At 37.6% G+C, this 22257-nt stretch overlaps 1 protein-coding gene across 4 annotated transcripts in view; it reads right to left on the reverse strand.

The window, feature by feature from the left end:
- The window catches only part of LOC134796282 (protein real-time), an 81870-nt gene that overhangs the window by 37065 nt on the left and 22548 nt on the right, over window positions 1–22257 (reverse strand). For all 4 annotated transcript variants that reach the window (XM_063768337.1, XM_063768338.1, XM_063768339.1 and 1 more), the window contains exons 2-3: window positions 12412–12561; window positions 12002–12133 (exon numbers count right to left, since the gene is read on the reverse strand). In XM_063768337.1, coding sequence (XP_063624407.1) covers window positions 12002–12133; window positions 12412–12561 — 282 coding nt within the window. The remainder of the gene's footprint in view (window positions 1–12001; window positions 12134–12411; window positions 12562–22257) is intronic.

Below are 22257 nucleotides of genomic sequence, written 5' to 3' on the forward strand. Positions count from 1 at the left end.
GTACAAAAAGCTCTTTTACTGATCTATAAGACCCATAGTAGTATTTTATTTTAGTGCTCCCACGCGTTCCATCGAGCTGAATCCTTTCATCCTTTTGTTTTCGCTGAAAATAGGTGTTTATTTCTGGAATGGTCGTAAATCTCGGCCACTCTAGCGTAAATCATACACATTTAATTTTTAAAGCGGTTAACACCCAGTTATGTGGGTGTTAGCCTGTTAGGGTGCTAAAAATACCTGAACTCGCTCTTAAGGTACGTCTACACTTGCTGGATTTGATTTAGCGTGGGTGTTAAATGTATTTTTAGTACGGGGGAAGCTTTGCGTATCTTATCAGCCTTTCTTATTATTAAATCGAATGAAATGAAAATGTTCGTGATTTTTTTTTATCGAGCGAAAGTCAAAAAACTCAGGGTTCGAGTAGCTGAAATCCCTAGAGAAGCTTGAAGATTGGGTCGACTTTTCAAAAACTCTGTTCTCTGTGAGCCAACTGCACCTTAAGACTTTATGGGTAAAAAAGTTAAGGCATATCTAACCACACCAGATGCGTAAATACGCACGTGCAAACCCCGGTTGTCTTGTCGAATGTATCTTATGATTTCTTCCGAGTCCGTTAGTTGATTAAAATGCGATGCACGTCGTAAAAAACTATGAAGTCACAGGATGCATTATTCCGCTTCCTCCAGCCAGTTACGTTTGTTATCGGGTCGTGATGCAATGTGGAAAGCGATCGCCAATGTCAGACGGTGCTCTTGAAATAGTACTGGTCCGCCATTTTTAAGCGAAAGAATGAGGTAATTCTCAATGTTTCCGATATTTTTTCGAGTAGGATTCCCAATGTCTCGAAGACGCTTAGTATTATATGGCTTCTTCTATTTGTGTATAACCCACAACCCATCAGTATTTTTTTTAGATGGAATAGGTAAAACAAAAGCAGGTCGCCACACCTAATGCTCTCATAAAATTAAAAGGGCATTTTAGTAGCTAGACCAAAACGGCGATCACGAGTGGGACAGTGGAACACTCTTATCGGCAAGTAAAAATAAAACATCAATATTTCCCTATCCCTACTGAGTTTAGGGATAATCATGTTGTAAATGCCCATGTGTTCTTTTAGACCTCAATGGGATGAGAGGGTTACCTATGGATAATTATTACCCTAGATCAGACTTAAAATAAAAAAAATACCATTTTGCACCAAGGTTCCTGCCAATTTTCCAGAAACGGATGTCCTGGATCTTAAGACTATTTAGATAATGTCAGCAAGAAATGCTATCGTGTAAGCCCTGGGAAAGAGATTTTAGTAGAAGAGCCGGCCGCAAATTTTCTAACCGACTTGATACCACGATGAAATGCACAATGGTTTCCCATAAAAGTGATGCTAAGACCGAATTCGATAGTCTGCCATGGCGGAACTTGCCGAAAGTACGAAAAAGAAAGCCACTTCCGGTGCGAAAAAGGGGGCTGATTTAACCCATCTGATACCGAAATAATAGTTATGGCAGCAGTTAGAAATTTACATGTAGACACAGAAAAGCGAAGTCTGCCAGTATTTTTTTTGCCGGAAGTGCTTGGCAGACGCTCTCAAAGGTGGCCACCAGGACCCCTAATTTAACCCATTTGATACTACCATGAAACCAATTACAGTCGGTAGGTATGAACCCTCATGTCAGGAATATATAAGTCTGCCAAGGCTTTTCCTGCCGAAACACCTTGGCAGACGAGATTATGTGAGCAAGGTTACCATCGGTTACCCTACACTAACCCATCTGATACCACCATGAAACCAACTCCAGTCGGTAGGTATGAACCCCCATTTTAGGAATATATAAGTCTGCCAAGGTTTTTCCTGCCGAAACACCTTGGCAGACGAGATTATAAGCAAGATGACCATCGGTTACCGTACACTAACCCATCTGATACCACGATGAAACCAATTCCAGTCGGTAGGTATGAACCCTCATTTCAGGAATATATAAGTCTGCCAGGGCTTTTCCTGCCGAAACACCTTGGCAGACGAGATTATGTTAGCAAGTTGTACATCAGTTACCCTACATCAACCCATCTGATACCACCATGAATCCAATTCCAGTCGGTAGGTACGAACCCCCATTTCAGGAATATATAAGTCTGCCAAGGCTTTTCCTGCCGAAACACCTTGGCAGACGAGATTGCTAACATAATCTCGGGTTAGTGTACGGTAACCGATGGTCATCTTGCTTATAATTTCGACCTTATATACCTACCGACTGGAATTGGATTCATGGTGGTATCAGATGGGTTGATGTAGGGTAACTGATGTACAACTTGCTAACATAATCTCGTCTGCCAAGGTGTTTCAGCAGGAAAAGCCCTGGCAGACTTATATATTCCTGAAATGAGGGTTTATAGCTACCGACTGGAATTGGTTTCATCGTGGTATCAGATGGGTTAGTGTACGGTAACCGATGGTCATCTTGCTTATAATCTCGTCTGCCAAGGTGTTTCGGCAGGAAAAACTTTGGCAGACTTATATATTCCTAAAATGGGGGGTCATACCTACCGACTGGAATTGGTTTCATGGTGGTATCAGATGGGTTAGTGTAGGGTAACCGATGGTTACCTTGCTCACATAATCTCGTCTGCCAAGGTGTTTCGGCAGGAAAAGCCTTGGCATACTTATATATTCCTGACATGAGGGTTCATACCTACCGACTGGAATTGGTTTCATGGTGGTATCAGATGGGTTAAATTAGGGGTCCTGGTGGTCACCTTTGAGAGCGTCTGCCAAGCATTTCCGGCAAAAAAAAATACTGGCAGCCTTCGCTTTTCTGTGTCTACATGTAAATTTCTAACTGCTGCCATAACTATTATTTCGGTATCAGATGGGTTAAATCAGCCCCCTTTTTCGCACCGGAAGTGGCCTTCTTTTTCGTACTTCGGCAAGTTCCGCCGTGGCAGACTATCGAATTCGGTCTTAGCATCACTTTTATGGGAAACCATTGTGCATTTCATCGTGGTATCAAGTCGGTTAGAAAATTTGCGGCCGGCTCTTCTACTATTTACAGGAATCCTACGCTTAAGCCCTTAAAGATAAATCGAGGCGTTATAGGGATTGTCTTTTATAGCAATAAGTACAGACAAACGTAAAACGTAATGTAAAGCCCATTAGAAGATACGTGATTCCAAAATGTTTTAGAATTAATACCATCTGAAATCTAAAGTATGTACGTGAATTTACGAAATCCAATTAGATGTTGTGATTTAGTGTCTTCAAGATTATTACTAACGAGCTACAGTTAATATTATGCACATAGAACAAGAAATGTATGTACATAGACATACATTTCTTGTAAGCATGGAAGCAGCATTGGGTTATTTTGAATATATTTTAGGTATTCTAAGTTCCAATATAAAAGTACTCTGAAAGAATCATGTTGTTATTCTTAAGCTATTAATGTCATCCCAAAAAAGAAATTATAGTTTCTTTATTCTACTGGTACTATCATGTTTGGAGAGCCAGACTAGATACAAAACACGAAAAAAATTCTCCACAACTTAAAAGCTTATAAAATCCAACTAGGTAAACGCAACCTCGAAGCTAACGTAAAATGTAAACTGCCATGTATTAACATTTCAAACATCAGTGTCGCAAACCGATTTCCAGGCCGGCTCCTTAGACCAGCGGTGGAACAAAAATGGGTTTTGATAACATTAAAGTTTTTTCTTTTTTGATATGTTATTGCATGCATGTTAAATAACATTTATGTAAAATATTAGAAAATTATAGGTGGAGCGTTCGGCCATATTTAAATATTTCAATTTTGCTAAATAACTATGTAAATATAAAATTAAAGTTACAAAAAACTGTAACATGTTCAATAACACTTTAATTTATTCACAATATTCGGTTTTTAGAAATCTGGAACAGCTGCTTTCTGGTGAACGTAAAAACACGAATTACTTTGTGAATAAAGAATTAAAGTAGCTGATATTGTAAAATTACGATATTATCTATCAACTTACTATACTTGTAAAAAGTTAGAAATGTAGACAATGTGCTTGTCTAGATATTGATTTCTGGTTAAGCAGTATAGCCAATAAAAAATTAAAGTTTGTAGAGTTAATATTACACGGTCATAATAAAGATCTTAGTTCCCACACAAAATATTAGAAATATAAAATCACGACGACACTAAATACTGATACGTAAGTATGTATTCCGCGCTTATATTGAGTTATATTTCAAACGCGCGGCGTTTTCGCGCGCCGCGCTGTACGCCGCGCCGTGGCAGGAGGCTGCGATCGACGGTGGCGGGCTAGCGATTAGCGCGGTGCCCGTAAAAAATACGCAAAACGTTTATAAAATTATTATCAATGGTAAATAGTTATATTGTTAATAGTAGGTAAGTACACTAATGGAAACTTACCTACACTTATTTATTTCTATATGTACTAGGGATTGCCCGCGGTTTGGTTTACGTAGAATTCGTTATCGTGTTAAGTATAGAAATAATAGATACATTTGAAAATTATTTTAGGTGCATTGTCATACAGATAACCACCCTTGTTAAAGTATTCTTCAAATTCAATAGACAGGTGTCATTTCAATATAATTTTGCGTAATTTGGCGCTTTTAGGTTATAAATGACTAGCGACATATATTTTTTGTTTAAAAGCGATATCCGATATATATATCTCCGATAATATTTACTTTATCATTTAAATCAATTTCAAACTAACGTTATTCAATATTTATCATTTTAAAGTCAATTTTACCAACCAACTGAGCTTTACGAGTATACCTACGGAAACAACTCAAAATTTGCATCAAATTAAATGCCACTCTTCTTATCCGTTTCGAACAATCAAGAGGGCCTTTACGAGCTGATGTAGTGAAAATTTTATTTAACCCTCGTCCCTTGAAACCTTCACTACGCTCGAGGTTCAACTTTACGAACCACTCGCTACGCTTGTGGTTCAATTTTAGAATGTTTCGCTTGTTTGGGTATCAATATTAGCACGATTAATCAACAAATTTTCCCCTTGTAAAACAAATAAATAAGGTAGGTGAGGTGCAGGCATATGAGGCCCGGCGGGTAACAAGGCCCAGCATTCAAAAATAGCAGTTGCTCCCTATTATTCTGAATTTGTACTTGTTGCTAAGAAGATCCACTGTCAGTGCAGGCAAAAAGGTCCAGTCCCGGGCCTTATTGAACGTATGAGATGAAATAATAGATTAAAATATTTTAAGATAATTTTGAATATTTTTAATCTTTCATTAATAAGGCCGATTTGAAGAAACTTCTATGAAATTATGACTTATAAATAACACCTTCACTGCGTGGGCTGTCCAAATCGCTGCAGACTTTTCTTGGTCTAGCTCTAATAATTTTTCACTTGCTTTATTGACCTAAAGACGTTTTAAAGAATCAAAAAGTCTAATAACATTTAGACACTTATACTTTTTAAAGGCAGTAACTACTTACTTATATAGGTAACTTTTTTTATTAATACATAGGTAGTTATTTACGATAGAAGTGCGAAAAATAAAAATTTTGCAACGAATGACGAATTTTAAAACACGGCCAAAGGGAGTGTTTTAATGTGCTTATTATAGCACCGGTGTCGTAATGTAGCACCAGGGCCCTATTTCACCAACGTGACAGGTGCGACAATTCGACAAGTCTCATTGTTGCTGACGTCACAGGCATCCATGGGCTACGGTTATAGCTTACCATCGGACGGGCCTTATTCCTGTTTGTCACTATCATTGTATTATTAAAAAAAAACTTTATTATATCGGCAAAAAACAGGTATCTTTCTTGTGATGTTTATGATGATAATGATGAAAATTGACACAAGATTTCAAAGAACTTTCGGTAATTCTTGACAGTAAATGAGTTCTGTGTCGGAATTTCGTGACAACTGTCGTATTTCTTGTGACAATTGTCCAAGTCCCAGCCCCCCCTTTGCTACAGTCCAACCCGAAAGGCACCTTAGGTCGGCGCTTACGTCATTATTACCGGCGCCCCAATACTAATGCGGTGCTACGCGACGTAAGCGCCGACCGCCATATTCAACGTGGTTTTTGTCACATAGTACCCTGTAAAGGTATGATTCCAGGGATAAAAAATATGTTATAACGTTATCCAGCGTATAATGGAATTCATAAAAGTTTTTCTTTATAATTACTACAAGTAAATTTGTTCATATTTGCATATTATTAAAAAGGTAAATGAAAAGTAATTGAGTAATTTAATTACTAATTAATGTAATCACAATTGCAAATTACACAGAAAAATTAATTACATGTAATTAAATTTTATGTAATTAAATTACAAACATTTTAATTACATGTAATTAAATTACACGAGTAATTAATTACGCCCAACACTGGTTGGTGGCAAACAACCACACCGCTCCTCTGATGGTAAGCGGTTACCGTAGCCTATAAAGGCCTGTGACGTCAGTAACAGTGATGTCGACAAATGTCGCACCTGTCACGTTGATGAAATAGGGCCCAGATGTACAGTAAAAATCATGTTAAAAGATAATACTAACTGTTACGAATAAATATTTATACTGTAAAAAATTATCCCACCAAAAACATTTTCATGTAAAATGTTGCTAAGACGAAACCATAAGCCTAAGACTCGCACTGTTAAAAAGTTATCAGATCTCTTGTCGAGCCAAGCTTCAAACTCTACAAGCCCCTTCACTAACTCTACACCTTAGTCAAAATATGTGGCTTGGCTGTTTTGCTACCGCCACATGGGCATAAGGTGAAAAACTTATTATAATCATTATTTTTAGGGTTCCGTACCTCAAAAGGAATAAAACTGAACCCTTATAGGATCACTCGTGTGTCTGGCTGTCCGTCTGTCACAGCCTATTTGCTCCGAAACTACTGGACTAATAAGTTGAAATTTGTCTATAACCCAAAGACATACATGTAAAGTAAATATGTAATATAAATATAAATAAAGGGGTCACTTTTGAGATGAATGATAAATAGAAGAAAAAAAACTATATCTTTGTTATATATCAAATGAAGGGGCTCATTTTAGAATTAGAATCTCAAATATATTTTTTTCATAATTTTAAAATAAATACTTTAGAAGTTATTTAAGAAAACAGGCAAAAAATTAACATTACCCTTATCTCCGAAACTACTGGGTCTTTTTATTATGAAAAAAATACACATATTAGCTCTTTACCTATAGATGACAGGAAAACCTATTAGAAATGTGGAGCTAAGCGTGAGCAGGCCTATGGAACTCTCTGCGCGAGCTCGGATTAATACCTACGAATCTGCTCCCGTTCACGGTAGAAAAGAAAGCCAGTTGGTTGCCACACGCGCTCACGTACGCACGTCACCGCGCGCCGCACTGTCAATTTTTACGATAGTTACACGTACGGCGGGATTCGGGAAATGAATTAGAGATGCACTAGATAAGAAATAGTAAAGATATGTGACGTTCCACGGCAAAAGGTACCATTGCCCCGACTGAATATTGGAGTGGCGATAATAATAAGCGTAAGCGCCAGCCGCCATAAGGTACCTTTTGCCGTGGAACGTCACATATCTTTACTATTTCATATCTAGTGAATGTCTAACGGCGCGATATCTTAAAGTTCGAATCGCGCAGGTAGTAGGTACCTACCTACTATTGAATTTCTTGAATTAAACATGTAATGTTTAATATGTGTGACAAATGTATAGATTTAGATATCTATCTATTTGAAATAGGTAGTAAATTTTTAATTTATTTTGGTAAATGTTTATTTTAACGACAGTAAGTTTACACCGGAAAGTGTCATTTTTGCTCTGGTTAACTTATAATTAATTACCTTTATTCATGGGGTTTCTATTATTTTTCTTTACTATGTAACATTAATCTCTATCTGGTTTTAAATTACAAGAAGTTTTAAAACTAATTCTTGCTGGGATTATTGCGCGGTTTATAAAACGGCGTAAACACTGCGGTTACTGCAGGGACATATGACCTTTTAAAATGACTATTTCGCAAACACTAAAGCATAATCGGAATATTAGGTATAATTTAAGATTTAGCTTTCCTTTTATTTCACTCCTCTGTTTAAGTGGGTATTTATTTATCATTTCTAAGCGTCAGCAACCCTAGCGTTGTGCCGGTGCGCGCGGTGCGGGGAGCGGCGCGTTGAAGGTCACTCCATTGTATTTTTGTGTAGGTATCAAAACGGTAGGTATTTGCGTTTTGTTTGAGAGATAAGTATCTGTTCGTAAGAACTATTGTATAATCTGTGGCGTGAGTCGGACTTAAGTACTTAGTTTTTGATCCGATCCCTACGGGTTTTTAAAAGACATTTTACTCACTTTTCACTAAAAAAACATATTGTTAAAAATTGTGTAATGTACGGAACCCTTGGAACGCGAGTCCGACTTGCACTTGGGCGGTTTTTTTATTATACATACAATAGTTCTTGTAGAAACGAAACGGCCGAGCCACATACTTTGACTAAGGTGTAGAGCTAGTGAAGTTAGGGCTTGTAGAGTTAGAAGCTTGGCAAGAGATCTGATAACTTTTTGACAGTGCGAGCCTTATGGTTTCGTCTGGGCAACATTTTATATCAAAATGTTTTTGGTGGGATTTCACTTCTTTTTGTAAGTTGCTTATGACAATCTTCCATCCCCTAATTTAAAGGGTTGGGGGTGATTTACTATTAAAAATCCTGAAATAAGTATCTGGAGGCATCTGTTACACAATGTACTTCTTACTGATTCCCCATATAAACCCTTCACCCCGTAAGGGTAAACTTTGGGGTTGAAATCTGCCTTCACCCCGTAAGGGTAAACTTTGAGGTTGAAATCTATTCTATATCCTTCCCCATAACAATACCTATCTACATACCAAATTTCAACTAAATCGCTTCAGCGATTATTGATTCCCCATACAAGATTAAACCCCCTCATCATCCCCTTAGGGATTAAAAAATTCAAGTTTTTGAATTTATTTGTTGTTTGTGTACTAAAACTATCTTACATATCAAATTTCAGCTTCTTAGAGGACTTCAGGAAGTACCCTAAAGGTATTGATAATCATCAAGTGAGTGAGTCAGTGACGAAATCGAAGTTTTTAGATATGAATAAAATCTAAAGTATAAGAGCTATGCAATTGATATGCTTAATAAGTCCGAGAACTTTGTTTATCTAGTATAATCCAACCCCAAGTTATGAGGGTTCCAAAAAACGACGAAGCGCTTCGAGAAAAGGTAGTTAGTGCCCTTGCGCTTTGCTCGTCTTGGCGGGGGCACTGCCGTGCCCCCAGATGTTAAAACATAATAATAATAAAGATTTATGTTTAGTGACTTTAGTTACCTACTATTTTCGCGTAAACTAGACAATTTTTATATCTTTAGTTAATAAGGCCCAAAAGAATTATTTTTAACTTATTATAAATATCCTCTTGTTGTGAAGTACCAAATATTGTTATTTGTATATGTATAACTCTTAAGTTAAAAACAATAAAATCTGTTATTGTCTATTGTCAAAATGATTATTTTTTGCGGGATTAAGTAATACCCTGCTAGTGTTCAATAAGGCCCACAATAGGACTTTTATAAAAGGTATATTTTCCAAGAGTATCGTAATATTTTTATAACTATTTTGGTATAATGAAGAAACTTCAATAAATAAGATACCTATTTGAGTGAGTTTTTCATACTTAATATCCTGTTTATTAAAAAAAAAACATTTTAATTTAAGGTGGGCCGTATATAGGCATATACGGCCGACACGGAATATACAATAAGGTGAGGTCACTTACCTTATTGTATATTCAATATGTATACGTGTAATATTGAGCAGTTGGTTTATAATATACATAATATGATATTGACGTTGAATAGGACAGGACATGACAATAGGAACCAGAAATAGGTATAGTCGGTCAAACCAATTTGTCAGTAAATAAAAACAAAAAACTATATTCATCCTTTTCTTTTGGGTGCTAGTACTAGTGTAAGTCAAAGATAGTATGATGATTCTCTCTATGTTTGAAATGAGACAGTCCTTTGACAAACTATGGTAAAAAATAGTTGTGAATATCATGTACATTTTTATTACAATTTCGAAATTCAAATGTTCTTCCTAATCAACTCGGCCACTAAACTATAGATGGTCAAGCAAATCTTGTCAGTAGAAAAAGGCGCGAAATTCAAATTTTCTATGAGACGATATCCCTTCGACCCTACATTTTTCAATTTTGCCGCCTTTTTCTACTGACAAGATCTGCTTGACCAAGTATAACTGATAACTTGGTATCCGATCCGCTAACTCGGCGAATGAATCGCCAATTCGCCAACTCTCCGAGCCGAGTCAACGCTATCACACTGCTACTAAGGCCATTCAAAAATAAACCTTAATTCGAGAGCCCGAAGGTTCTTATATGACAAACAATACATTATGACTTAAAACTTTATGGGAAACAAAGGGACCCCTTTAATTTCACGTAATGTCCGCATCTAATTTATATATGTCCACAGTAAACAAACAAATGAATGATAAGAAAAGACAGACAGTGCTGTGAGCGGCAGGTGGGGCGAGGCGAGGGGCGAGGTATAGGTAGGCAATGATAGGCCCTCGGGCGCCGCGCCGGTGACACTGACGGACCAGCGCGGCGTATGTATGAATTTCGCGCCTTTTAAAATATATTTTACTATTACAATGCAAGCTACACACCGAAATTTCTTATTTTCCATAATATGGCTGCGTATATTATTTTATAGTAATAGACTTATTTTTACAGACTCTAATTCAATATTAGATATTATAGGACAATAAACGCATATTAATTCTAAAGCATATATCTTATTCTTCTAAATTTTTAGCTTGCCTATTAACTTAAGAATTTAGATATGTTGTTGTGGATTTATTAAACTTTAATTCAATATCGACAAAATAATAAGCTAATTTGTAGTTTGACTAAGAAGCACGTTAAAAAAATTTCTAATAATTATACATTATATAGCGTCATACATATTATAAACGATGGAACTTAAACATTGCACTTTAATTCAATATTAAAAAATCATTACTAAAAATATATAAATACCTAATTTATATCTAACGCTCGTTCTAACTTTTCGTCATATTTTACAAATATGCTTAAAAATATGTCCCATGTCAGATAAGTATCACTTTTTCATCTTTAGAATTATCAAAACTTTTAGTGCAAAAATCCGGTCCCACTATTGGTCTACCTTGCGAAATTCCTCGTATATACGTTCGCAGAAATTGCTGCGTGCCAAATGTTTGCAATAGCTACCATCTCGGAAAATTCGTGCAATTCGGGAAATGTTAATGTTATTTTCAATGAATACCTAATGTTGAATGTAACGTAGCGAGAATGTTGAATGGAGTAAAAATTTAATAATAATAGTGAAAAGTTGACAGACCCAAAACGTATCATAACGTGACATCCCTACTTACTCCTCTAATTATATCCTTGTTATGTTTCGAGGATTTTCGGAGTAGTGTTTAATGCCGACTACTCAGTCCTAGCCTATACTATGAGTGCTGGTGATATACATTGATACAACTCACCTACGATAACCTACACTAAGGCCTAGAAAAACGGGCGTAGTCTGTCAAGTCTGACAAGTCATCATGATCATCTCATCCCAGCCGCATTCGGTTATAGCCACTCGCACTTTGAGAGCGTCGGTGATGCCTTCTCAGGTAACTCACGCAGCTGCGCAAATGAGCTGATTTTCATAGCGAATGTTCGATCACACTCACTGCAAGTAAGCAGATAAGCACGTCTCAATTATACTGTCAGGCAACAAGGAACCTGGATTAGTCCGGTTTCCAACTCTGCAATGTTGATTCTTCTATATTTAATTACACAAACGGGTCTGCCGCGATATAATTTCATTGTTTTTACCTTTAATTCCGACGTTTCAGCTGAGTTGATTCTTCTATATAAGCTATCTTCATATGCCGCTTCAGGTTCTCTAATCTATCAGGTTACTAAGTACTCACGTAATATCGGCATTTCTCCAACACCACAACCCTGTTGGCGAAGGACTCGTTGGTGGCCTCGATCTCCAGCACTCGCGCCTTCAGGTCCAGGTGGTTCTTCTGGATGAAATAGATGTAGTCGACGCCGACCATCTGTGGACAAAGAGTTGGGATTACAAATCAAAGCTCTTGAACACCTACTGTAGGAAGAAGATATACCGTAGGAGGGGAAGAATGTACAGATAGGGAATCTCCCCGCTCACATGCCCGTGGATAATATAATGTACAACAGCGGGCTCAGCACGGTTCCATTTTTATCGACTATCACTATGCGCGTCCCTTTCGCACTTACATACTTGTTAGAACGTGACAGGCATGGTGACAAGGGATAAAAACGCGACCGTGCTAAGCCGCCAGGCTATAACAAGTACCTTCTTCAAGAGATAAGGCGCATCGACATTCAGCTGGCATCGGCGCGAGGTGTCTCGCTGAGAGTCGTCCTCGGACCAGCTGTCTTCCGTGATCGCGCACTCGAGGACTACGGGGATCTGCGGGCAGTTCGGAAACCGCCGCTCATATGCCTGTAGACAAAATAAAAGAATTGATTTCTTGATCGTTCATAAGCCTAATTTACAAATCAGTCATAACAAGTGAAAGCCACAGACTCTGGCCATTCTCCTCTATGCAGGTCGAATTTTTCAAAAGATACACGGAACTACCATGGTTAACACTGTTATACATGTAAACTGGTGAGCAGGTTCGATAATTTTGTAGATTTTTTTTTGCGATTCTGTTTATGGGCATATGTATTTCTAAATGGTGGAGCCATGGAGGTTTGCGAGGTCTACAGTAAATAAATGTTTTGAGTCCGAACATCCCAATAGAACAAGAACCTTTCATTTGACATCAAATATGATATAATTTGCATTTTTTTATTTTTTTCTTATTTACCCCCAATTTTATGAAAAAAAATCTTATGTACCATATTTCAACTTAATTTGTCCAGTAGTTTCGAAACAAATGACTGACAGACACACACACGAGTGATACTATAAATAAGGGTTCCGTTTTTTTCTTTTTGAGATATGGAACTAAAAAATCATAGGTACTGGCTTGTTGGCTTGGCTGCATATTTAGTTATACAGAAGGTCATTCGTTAAACCGCTATTTCCTTCAGTCTGCCGGAGAAAATTAAATAGGAAATTTGTTTCCAGAAGCGTTTTATAAAATATTATAAAATGACGAAACAGCAAGTTTCAATATGACAACTTTTCATATAATTTTTTTGTATTTATGCTATGAGGTGTGCATTAAAGAGTAGGTATTGTATAGTTTGATCGAAATAGATGAACATTCGAAGGTGTAATCTCAAGAGAAGTTAATAGGCAATAAAGTAGATACTCGTGCGGTCCCGGAAACCTTAACAGCTTCATTAATGGCTAGCAATTAACAGTTGATAAGGTAATTAACAGTTTCAATTCAACGCCGAACTTGCAAGGTCATTCTAGACATGTAGGTATGACATTTATTGTTTCGTCTGGTTCTACTAAAGCGGCATTTAAGAGAAATTTGCTCTGTTTAGTCTTTTTTGGATATCACAGTTGAAATTCCGCGCGTCGCGCCGGTGTGTGATCGAGACTGCGTATGTATAAAACGATGTGCCGTTTCCACCTCTGAAGGGCCTTCAGTGAAAGCCTACTGCGAACTCTGTCATACTACTGACTCATACATCTCTATCACTCTTGAGTATTCGAGTGATAGAGATGCAGATAACAATATTTCGGTTTTCGCGGTAGACCTCTAGAGCTGCGTGCAGATCCGCGTCCAATGTGAAAACGGCCTTAAGTCGATTAAACTGTTGCAAAAAAGCTGTCAAATTAACTTAAATTTATTGAGTTTTGGGCGAAATTTAGTATCCATCGCAGACCTGTAAAGAAAGAGCGGGATGCAGCTATCTTGTACATAAGTTCTAAGAAATGCATTACATGCATGTATGAGCCTAGTAGTAGCAATGTTGATAAAGTCCGATCCGATCATTCATAAATGTAAAAAGTTCCGTTCAAATCACGACTGACATTGAGAGTGCACCTGCAACACGACACTCAATCGCGTTTTATTCACAGCCCGGCTGCATATAATTGCGCAACTGCAATCGGTTGATGGTTAATGCATTCCTATAATGAATGCGTTGCAAGCTATCATATATGCTCTCAACACGAATAAATTATAAACATCAGTATTTTTACTTAAAATTAGCATAAAAGTTGCGACTAGGGACTACATAAAACTTGCAAACGACAGTGCCTTAGGTAAAAATCAGCTAAATATTTGACTACAGGAACTTTAGAAGTAGTCCGTCTAAGCTAATTGAATAGAAAAAAGTGAGAGAATGTCACATTTTCATAGAAATTTAACATTAATGATGACATATCATTGCAAATGCCATGCCATGCGTCTTTGTGGACTCAAAGAGACAGTATACAAATTACGTTAAAAACCTCGAAATTCCATACGACATTATCCTCTTCTATAGACGACCGTTGTGGAGACCCCGAGAAGCAGTCTGTGTAACAGTGCACGACATATGAAGACGGTGGTTACACACAAGTCAAAATGCTGTCACCAGCTACTACTGTGACAAGTCAGGAAGTGAGCATATGGCTCGATCGATTTAGATAATGGCAGGCAACTGCGACTTACCAACTTCATGGAGAAAGCGACGCGGGAAGCGACATGAGGAAAATCATCTTCAAGGTAAGTCACAGTGGTATGGTATGATCTAGGTACTATAGTATCCGCAAACCAAACGTACGACTGGAGTCGTAGGCCTTCTCATTCACACTCGCGTGGCCGTATGTAGAGCGAGTGAGATTGTAATATGACCCCGGTCTTCGGTTTGGTTTGCGGCTACTATAACAGCAACATGCTTAACTGCCCTTTGGTGGATTGTTATACACGATGGTGTAAAATACTTGCAGTTTTATCTTTCGAGACACATCGATATGTACCTAATGTAGTAAAAACCATCTACACAAACGCAGCGCAACAACAGACGAAGTGCTGAAAATCATCTGTAATTCTGCACAAAGATCAGGCCCCAATTTCACATCGGTGACAGGTGCGACGAATTGTAAAATCACTGTTGCTGACGTCACAGGCATCCATGGGCTACGATTACCACTTACCATCGGGCGGGCCGTACTCCTGTTTGCCACCATCATTGTATTATTTAAAAAAACTTTATTATATCGGATAAAAACAGATATTTCTCCTGCGAAGTTTCTGACAATTGTCAAAGATTTAGAAGAATTGTAGGTAATTCTTGACAGGTAATGAGTTACGAGTATATGTCGGAATTTCGTGACAATTTAGCAAGAGAAATATCTGTTTTTTTCCGATATCATAAAGTTTTTTTTAATAATACAATGATGGTGGCAAACAGGAATACGGTCCGCCCGATGGTAAGCGGTAACCGTAGCCCATGGATGCCTGTGACGTCAGCAACAGTGATTTTACAATTCGTCGCACCTGTCACGTTGGTGAAACAGGGGCCAGTTTGTATCGAAATCGAACATGAAAACATCGTAAGGAAACCTGCATAAATGCGAATAAATTCAGATTGTGTATGAACTCTCCAATCCGTATTGGCTTAGTCAATTATGGGAACTCTATATAGTTAGTCACAGGAGACATTGTGTCCAGCCGTGGGACTTTTAAACGGTCCGAGGTTATGAGCATATTGGTTGCGTAGTTGTTTTATCTTCCAACTATACCAAAGAAAAACTGCCCTACTTACAACACTAAGAATAAATTATTGGCGACATCTGCTTTATAAAGAATACCTACACGTGTAAAATAAAAAATAATTTGACTTGATACATTATGGAGTAGTACGACACGTGCCGATCCTCACATAAATCGAAACATGTACTGTGCTGACACGAATCGAAGTCATCAATAATACATAAGAGTATCCTAGCAATCCGTATATTTTATAGAACAGAGTCGGAAGTAGACATTTATGTTGAAGTGACTTCAATTAAATTTTAAGAAGAGCAAACCAAATTGAACTGATTATCCACAGAACTCGGCACTCAATTTAGATCACTATTATTTTGCCGGTGAAGTCGGCAAGGTTATCCTAAATATTGATCTTGGCTTCCATTTCCACAGTTCTGTATTATTGGCGTTATTTATTGTGCCAGATCAAACGACCAAAATATTTGACACTGAGCCCTCATCAACTACGATTACTATACTTCACCAATGATTAACTAAATTTTGTAAGAGAACAATCTTTACCACTTGTCGTCTCGACTAGAACTTAGATTAGTTTGCCAACTTGCGAACTGTCACTGAGAACCGCAAACACTTTAACGATGTGTTTTATTTGAAACATCTCTTTGTGAAAATGATGTTAAGAACTATGGTTTTTAGTGGATATGAGCTCTTTTGTAGGTGGACTGGGTTTGTTGTTTGTGGATCCCTGTTAGTTCTGCGTCAATTCTAAGAATGATGGCAAAATAATTGGATCCATGTGAACCATGTGACCAGCCGGCGTATTATGGATGGCTTTATCCATCTTTATCCACGTGATAAAATAACTGTCACTTTTTAACACCGTGGGATAGAAAGCGACGGACACCATTTTATCACGCTGTCACGTAGACAAGAACGACCATCATATTCGTACAGAACAGCTATTATACACTCAAAAGCAGTCTTAACTGGTATCTTTGATATGAAAAATCTACAAAAAATACTGAAAGCTTTTGCAGACTACACAAAATTGGCTATATATTTTGGCTGATCAGTAGTGGGTATTTTTATAGAGCAACCATTTTTTTATATATTGATTAATGAACTATGACAGATCATGTTTTTGATCGGTGATGTTACTGTCAAAGTAAAAAAATAGAGTTCAACCTCAATAATAGTAATAGCCCAATTGCTAATTTGTTTCGATACGTTTCTCGGTAAAAAGTGGAATGCTAGCTGAGCGAATTAATAAAACCGCAGACATAGGTCAGAAGCCATTTGGCCTACTAATTAAGAATAGCTGCGGAGTTCGGAATGTCCACTTTGTTTGGATTTGGATCATCAAGCAGAAACAAAATCGGTTATAACATTTCATTAAGCAGATCCAATTTTGGGACCTTTTGGAACACTTGACCAATACGACCTTTGTGGTTTGTGGATAAAAAATGTGGCGTACCATGCCAAAAGGGTCCTTACGCTCCATGTGCATTAGGACCCTTCTCTGATAGAAAGTCACAAATACTGGTTAGAATGTACGTTACGAAATAAAAGTAAGGGTCTAAGGATTTTTTGTTATGTATGTACCATAGCACTGTCCTAACTGAGACTAACTGCAGCTCTGAAACTTTGGGACATGTGTCAGACTTAAAGGGACGTTTGCTCTGTCGTGCCGTTATCACGTCAATAACCGCTTAGAACACACGCCCGGCGGCCACGAAATTATCTCTCAGTACATTTATAATATGTACAACAAATACAACTCTTTTACTAGTCGTTGGTAATCTTCCCACGCTCGTGTCGAGGGCTATTAGTCAGATAAAAGGACAGCGCACTGTAATTACAGTTCAGCTTAACCTTGGGTTCAACTGTCCGATTGTGAAAAATTCCATGGAACGTGTCGCGTGCCTTTATTACTACCGCCCGCTAAATTAGCTGAAAAAGTATGATGGTTCATTAAAGAGCTAAAATTTATAAATTTAAGGACGTTACATCTGTCATTTCATCTTATAAATAATGGGGTATAACTTAGAATCGGCAAGCCAAGGACGTGGCACGGAATTTTTCCACCTTGCTCCTGGCGTGGAGGTTGTAAAGGTTGTGATGTTGCGTGTTCAAATGACAAAAGTTGGAACACTACACTAGAATTATTTCTTACGTTTCTACTACAAACTTTTCTAAAACAATGCTAATTACATCTCGACTCATTCCCAGCTCTCATTTACTGTATAATTATATAATCAATATCTCAATTAGTTATTATTAAACCTTTCGTGACAACGAATCATTTTAACGCCTAGAGTCTAGTCAGAACAACAACTTAATTCAAGGATGATCCATAATATTTACAAGAGCTGTTTACTAAATAAGTTTAAGTCCGTTATTTAGTTACTAATTAGATCCGACATCAGACTCTTGAGGTGACTCTGACTCTACGTGCTACGGCGTTTTCGTAACATAATATGTGCATAATCGCAGTAATTCAATTACGGTGCTATACTACTAGCGCGATGATGTGGTTTGGTATCGGATCGATCCCGACAAACATTTTCATACCTACAAAGCGACCCGTTGTCTTGAGTGTATTTCGTCCTTAAAGGGACCCGCTGATTAACAGTCCGCCGAACGGTATTGGCCTGTCAGTTAGAACAAAATTTTGACAGTTCCGAACAACTGACAGACCGATACCGTCCGGCGGACTGTTAATCAGTGGGCCCCTTTAGAGTCTCCTACGCTCGGTAAGGAACGAGAATTCAACCAGGTTGATTCGATAATCGAACGTCCGGCCTTCGCCAGCGGATATGAAATCGAGATTACAAAACCCGAAACCAGACAATCCTTAACCTTTATTTTCATAACAATAAGGTTCACAATCCACACGTATAGTTTGTAATGCGTTATATTTGAGAGAACTGTGCCGGAATTTCATTTCCTTAGATGAATTCCTGCAAGCCTCTGCTCTTCCGAGCTGTCTTCTCCGAGACAACCTTGACATAAATTGAATTCTGCAACATTTACGTACTTTATTTATATCTTTATTACAGTTTGCTGACAATAATTTTAGACACTCATTGTTGAATTTCGACACAGCACCCGTATGGTTAAATTCGAATTTGAGTACTTACCTACTAACAGAAAAACTGTTTTAACAGACTGAACTGGACATTTGGATCTTTTGTGTTTCCAAAAAAGTTACATTACATTGTGCTATTGTCGTCAATGGACTGAAAATGATCATAGATAGGTAGACAAAAACAATTATACTTAAAAACGCAGATAACAATCCAAATTCCACGACTAAAAGTTGAATATATAATGTACTAGAAATGTCTTCCATTCGAGCACATTAGTTCGAAAGCGTTCATTAATTTACTAGAGCACTAAATTACATTTTCCATCGTCCAGGCCACCAAATCGGATTATTATGATAGGGCAATAATCTTATTTAACGACTCGAGGGACCGATCGGAAATCGATGGCCGTTCTGAGACTATTCTACCCATGTCAGCAATAAGGTTAAAACCATGAAAAATTATCGATAGCCGATGGTCACTCTGGAATGGCTTTTAAAATGTGTCAGTCATATGGTCACTATACAAGATTAGAGAGAAAGTTAGGTTTGTAGGTAGGTTTCTCTATACAAGGAGGTCCCCAAAGACCAACAGATTAGACATTATGTATTTTGCTAGAAACCAAAGCTAAAATAAACGGGAACCTATTTTTAGAACTAACATTTTTTTGCGTCAATACGAAGCCTACGCCTGCCTGCTGCTGCCTACCCGCCCGTCAATCTATCAGCTTCTAAAAAACAGATCAGAAAAGCAGGCTAAAAAATTATTCAGTGTTGTCAAGACGTAAAGCGTAAAACTTGGAAATCATGGAATAGTCGACAACAAAGCCTGTATTGGGCACTTATGTTAATGATACCTTTATTTATTATGATAACAAGTGCTTTCAGACATTGTTTTTATTTAACACCCCACTTAGAGTGAATGTTTTGATACGGAGCAGACACCTTTTAAAAGTGTGTCATCGTTTCTTAAATATCTTTCAGACTGAAACGATAGACATTCCTACAGGAGAACTTATTTGAATATCGTTTTTGGTTCCATGACGTTCAAGGGTATTTGTTCTTGTGCTAATAATGTCTATTTTTTAAATATTTCGATTTTAAGACGGTAAAGAGGGCTGATTTAGACGGCGTGCGAACTCGCATGCAATTTTATAGTTACATTGCGGACTGTTGATTAGGGGCTGTCCATAAATTACGTCATCGATTTTTGACGATTTTGGACCCCCCCCCCCCCCCCCCCCTATAATCATCCAAAAATCATGCTTCAAATGACCCCATTTCCTCCTACTTCATGCTACCGTCATCCGATGTCCAGACCCCCCCCCCCTAATTTGAAATGACGTAATTTATGAATAGCCCCTTACGTCCAATACAACCGACCGATCAAAAACCGCAATGTAATATAACTCGCATGCGAGTTCTCGCATCGTCTAAATGAGCCCTATAGACTGATGGATAGTTGTATCACAAGCACTAAATCCTCGGTAAACGTAATATTAGTTTGTAAAAATTTGCTTGTAGGTTTTCTCTATTCTATAGGATGAATGCTACCGGCGCTACATTTACCATTATATCGTCGTTGCGCTTTCCAAATCTGATATGTGCGAGGTTTCAATCAAATGAATTAATACCTTATGTGTTTCGTTGCTAGGTACCTATTTGTCAATCAAAAATCGAACACATATCAGATTTGGAAAGCGCAACGACGATATGCAGTTTAAACTATTGTGCGTTGTATAACCCTATAGATAGATAGATAGATAGATAGATAGAATACTCTTTATTGGCACACCTCAGTAAAAAGATACAAAAGAAAAGTACAATTGATACCTATACTTTCGCATTGAAACCTAAAATTCTTATTTAGATTTTAAATATTTTAATAATGTGTAGCGACAATGTTCAAGTCAAAAGCCATAACTTCGTTCACTCTCACAAGTCGTCAAGTCCATTTAAACTAAGAAAAATTTAAATCCAACTATGTATTAACCCGACTTTCCTTTTAGCAGATCCAACGGAAACTTGACCTTATTGTTGTTTGCGTTCTGAGTGTTCTGACCCATTCATGTGTAATCCTTAAGTCCACAATACCACAAGACTTGTTTACTGTCCAGTGGGAAAAGAAATAACTCGTGTTGTTTACTCAACAGATCCTTTATAATAAACTAAAAGCGTACCTACGTGAATGCGTAGACCTGGCAGTCTTCATATATACATATTGCCTACTCCAGAGCACACAGTCGCTGTAGCCAAAATTGGTCAGGAGCATCATCATCATAAAGGCGCAAGTCAACCATCATCATTGTTGTTGCAGGACGTGATGTGATATTGGGCCGATTTTTATTTTCTTGTTGATTTTTTTGATAAATTTGGCGAATACATAGAGTTCCCTATTCTGCACAACATAAGCGCAATTTAACTGTAGGTATATCTTAAATAATCTTCCTCTGAGTTACGTACGAGTATACGTATAGTATATTCGTAATGCAAAGGAAAATTATTTTTTATTTCGAGGCATGTTTTCATTTCATACTTATTCCGCCCAGAATGAGGAGCGTAGTAGACATAATTCCCATTGAGTTCAAGACTCTTTTGTACCAGCACAATGATATCGCTTTCTTATTGATCGTGTCCATAATAGGCTTATTGTCTGCTTCGTTTTGGCTAGCGAAATACGTAAAGAGAAGCCTTATTAAAGTATTATTTTTATGTGTTATCGTATTTTGCACGCAAATATCTCACACGCGAATGTTTTGTAATATTATTACATTATACGAACAAATCTTTTCAAAATTATCAATTTATCTAACGGTTTGCAAAGAGAACCTGCATTTTGATATCACAATCACAGCGACAAGTCATACAGTATTATTGTAGTTTAATTTCTTAGTTTTAGTGAACATGCACGCACCCAGGCTTTCGATAACAAAGTCTACTTGCATCATGCTATCTCAACGTGTGTGCAACGATGTCTTGTGTGATTATACGCACGAATGGACCTTAAAGAAGCTATTGACACAATATGTATTGCATATTCATTACGTCTTTGTTTCCCTAAATGCCTAGAATAGAAGTAAAGCAAGTGTACCTCAAGGCAGCGTCCTTGGCCCTTAGCACTATACATATAATGAAACATGAACTCATATTGAAACTGCACATCATCCCGAAAGTATATACTATACTAATTCAATAAGTTGGCTTAAACTAATATCTAGTCACTAGATTCTAGTGTATAGCTTGGTATGCAATAAGCATGTGTCTGGTTGTTGCATGTAAACCTATGAGTCATCCCGGTAAAATGATTAATGGACCTTTACTGGAAGCTAAGTACATACTTATTGCATAAACGTTTCAAAGACTCCCCTAATAAAGAATACTAGAGTACCTCAAGGCACCGTCCTTGGCCCTTAGCTCTAAGTGAAATCTGAACTAACTTTCGCGTCATACG

The sequence above is a fragment of the Cydia splendana genome, chromosome 13 (genome assembly GCF_910591565.1).
Source record: "Cydia splendana chromosome 13, ilCydSple1.2, whole genome shotgun sequence".
NCBI lineage: Eukaryota > Metazoa > Arthropoda > Insecta > Lepidoptera > Tortricidae > Cydia > Cydia splendana.